We start from the raw sequence: 2,420 nt of genomic DNA on the forward strand, positions 1-2,420 counted from the left end.
GCCCTCAACCTATGGGACCTGATGCTATCTCCTGGTAGATAGTGTCAGAATTGAGTTGAATTACAGGACACCCAAGTGTCAGAGAATTGCTTGGTGGTGTGGAAAATACACATACATCAGAATTGGTGTCAGAATCGTAGAACTTAAGTAGAGATTGGTTTCATAATTATTTCCTCCCCTTCTTCTGCCTCTACCACCACTCCTGTTCATAAGTGTGTGTTGATCTGCTTGAGAGTTTTGTTTAGAAGGAATAAGGAAGAGATGGGACACGAGGAGCCACAGAAGTAAAGGATAGGATGAACTTCCCAGAGATAAGGTCTGACTTTTCTTAGAGAAAAGACATGCAGGAACAAGGCAAGAGAGATAATATTGCTTTGAGGGCCAAAGGACAAAAATCTTCCCAGAGCAGAAGAGAAGAATCTCTTGTCATTTCTGCCTGAACATCAGGGGCTGTGGCCAGAGGGACTGTGTGTTAGAACTGAAGCATTGGGAGCTGTGCCCAGCAGAGCGTAAGGAAAGGGGCAGCTTCATCCAGGGCATCTGCAGTGGGGGTTAGTGCAAGGTGTAATATATAAATGGCTTGCAGGCAGAAGGCCCCTCAGAGAAGTTCAGAGTTCAGACAAATATTAGTGTTTATGTACTAAAGAACATGAGAGACCCCACTAGGCCACACTTGGGTATATTTGGATAAGGCTGGGACTGCGATCCTTTATCAGGCAAGTTGAAAGATTTGATCCTGCAAACTTCTAGTATTAGTGTTAGTGTGACTTATTTATTGCCATGGCTGCTGAGGTCTGGAGGCCATTGGGTTACATGTGTATGTCTTTTCTTTATTACAGATATATGAGCTCATGCTGAGCTGGTCCTATGTCCTATTACCTCTGTATCCAACACAGGACAATGCCCTGCACATGGTGAAGGAAATTCCCAGTCTTCACTTCAATGCCATTTTCAAAGTTACCCTTATGTCACCCTCTGGAAGGCTTTCCCTAGGAAGAGTCTTCCCAGAGCTCCATGCATGTCCTTGTTCCTCAGGCTGTAAATGAAAGGGTTCATCATGGGCGTCACCACAGCATACATCACTGTGGCTACTGAGTCCTTCAAGGAGTAGGTGTGGAGGGGCTGCAGGTATACCATGCACAGCGTTCCATAGAAGAGGGAGACCACAGCCAAGTGGGAGGCACAGGTGGAGAAGGCTTTGTACTTGCTAGAGGCTGATGGTATTCGGAGAATGGCTCTGACAATCCAGACATAGGAAATGATCATGAGCCCAAAGGGGGCGAGAAAGATGAAAGATCCTGTTGTAATCAGCGCTGTGTGATTGATTTGGGTGTTGGAACAGGCCAGCCTCAGCAGGACGTACATCTCACAGAAGATGTAGTGGATCTTCCGGGACCCACAGAAAATCACTCTGGTCATGAGGAGGGTGTGGGTAAGGCCATAGAGGACAGAGAGCACCCAACACAAGGTGAGGAACAAAGCACAGAACCCAGGGCTCATGGCCGTGGCATAGTGGAGCGGACGGCAGATGGCCACATAGCGGTCATATGCCATGGTGGCCAGGATAAGGTTGTCCAAGGCCACCAAGGAGACCAGGAAGTAGAGCTGTGTCAGACACCCCACGTAGGAGATGGCTTTGTTCTGGGACTGAAGGTTCACCAGCATCTTGGGGATTGTGTTGGTGACAAAGAAGAGGTCGGTGAAGGAGAGGTTGGCCAGGAAGAAGTACATGGGTGTGTGCAGGTGGGAGTCAAAGCTGATGGCCAGGATGATGAGCACATTTCCCACCACCGTGACCAGGTACATGGACAGGAACATCCAGAACAGGACCCGCTGGTCTTCAGGGCTCTCTGAGATGCCCAGGAGCAGGAACTCGGAGACCCCGCTCTGGTTGCCTCCATCCATTTTCTCAACTTTCTACAACATCAGGACCAACAGACATTTACTAAATGTCCTCAATTGAATAAGGACATTCAAATAATCAAAATCAATTGTTTTCTTAGCATTAAAAATATTCTTAAGCTAAATTGTATATATACAATTTAAGGTTATTTTTAGGCTAAATATTTAGGCTAAGATTATTTTAGGCATATATATATATATATATATATATATATATATATATATATATGGAAGCCATGTAATAACAGACACAAAAGCAGACCAGAATATGAAAAATCTTTATGCAGTTTAGTTATTCCAGCCACATCTAATCAGGTATATTCAATATTATAGGAATAACATTGATGTCTTATTTTAAATAACATCATCATACAATTCTCTTGGAAGTTCTTAAAGATTAGTATGTTATATTATGAGATAATATACACTTATGTGATATTTAAAACAGGTGTGTGTATGCAGTATAAGAAATTGATGCTATACAATTGGACAAAGGGAAAAGTAGAAACATTGGAAAG

The 2,420-nt window shown here is 43.8% G+C and overlaps 1 protein-coding gene across 1 annotated transcript; it reads right to left on the reverse strand.

Moving 5' to 3' along the window:
- Positions 1–963: 963 nt before the first annotated feature.
- Positions 964–1,926, reverse strand: LOC109386867 (olfactory receptor 1D2). The gene has a single exon (XM_019650403.1). It carries the CDS (start codon positions 1,903–1,905, stop codon positions 964–966), a length of 942 nt encoding a protein of 313 aa, XP_019505948.1. The 5' UTR covers positions 1,906–1,926.
- Positions 1,927–2,420: the final 494 nt, after the last annotated feature.

Source organism: Hipposideros armiger, unplaced genomic scaffold, assembly GCF_001890085.2.
Source record: "Hipposideros armiger isolate ML-2016 unplaced genomic scaffold, ASM189008v1 scaffold_141, whole genome shotgun sequence".
In the NCBI taxonomy this organism is placed as follows: domain Eukaryota; kingdom Metazoa; phylum Chordata; class Mammalia; order Chiroptera; family Hipposideridae; genus Hipposideros; species Hipposideros armiger.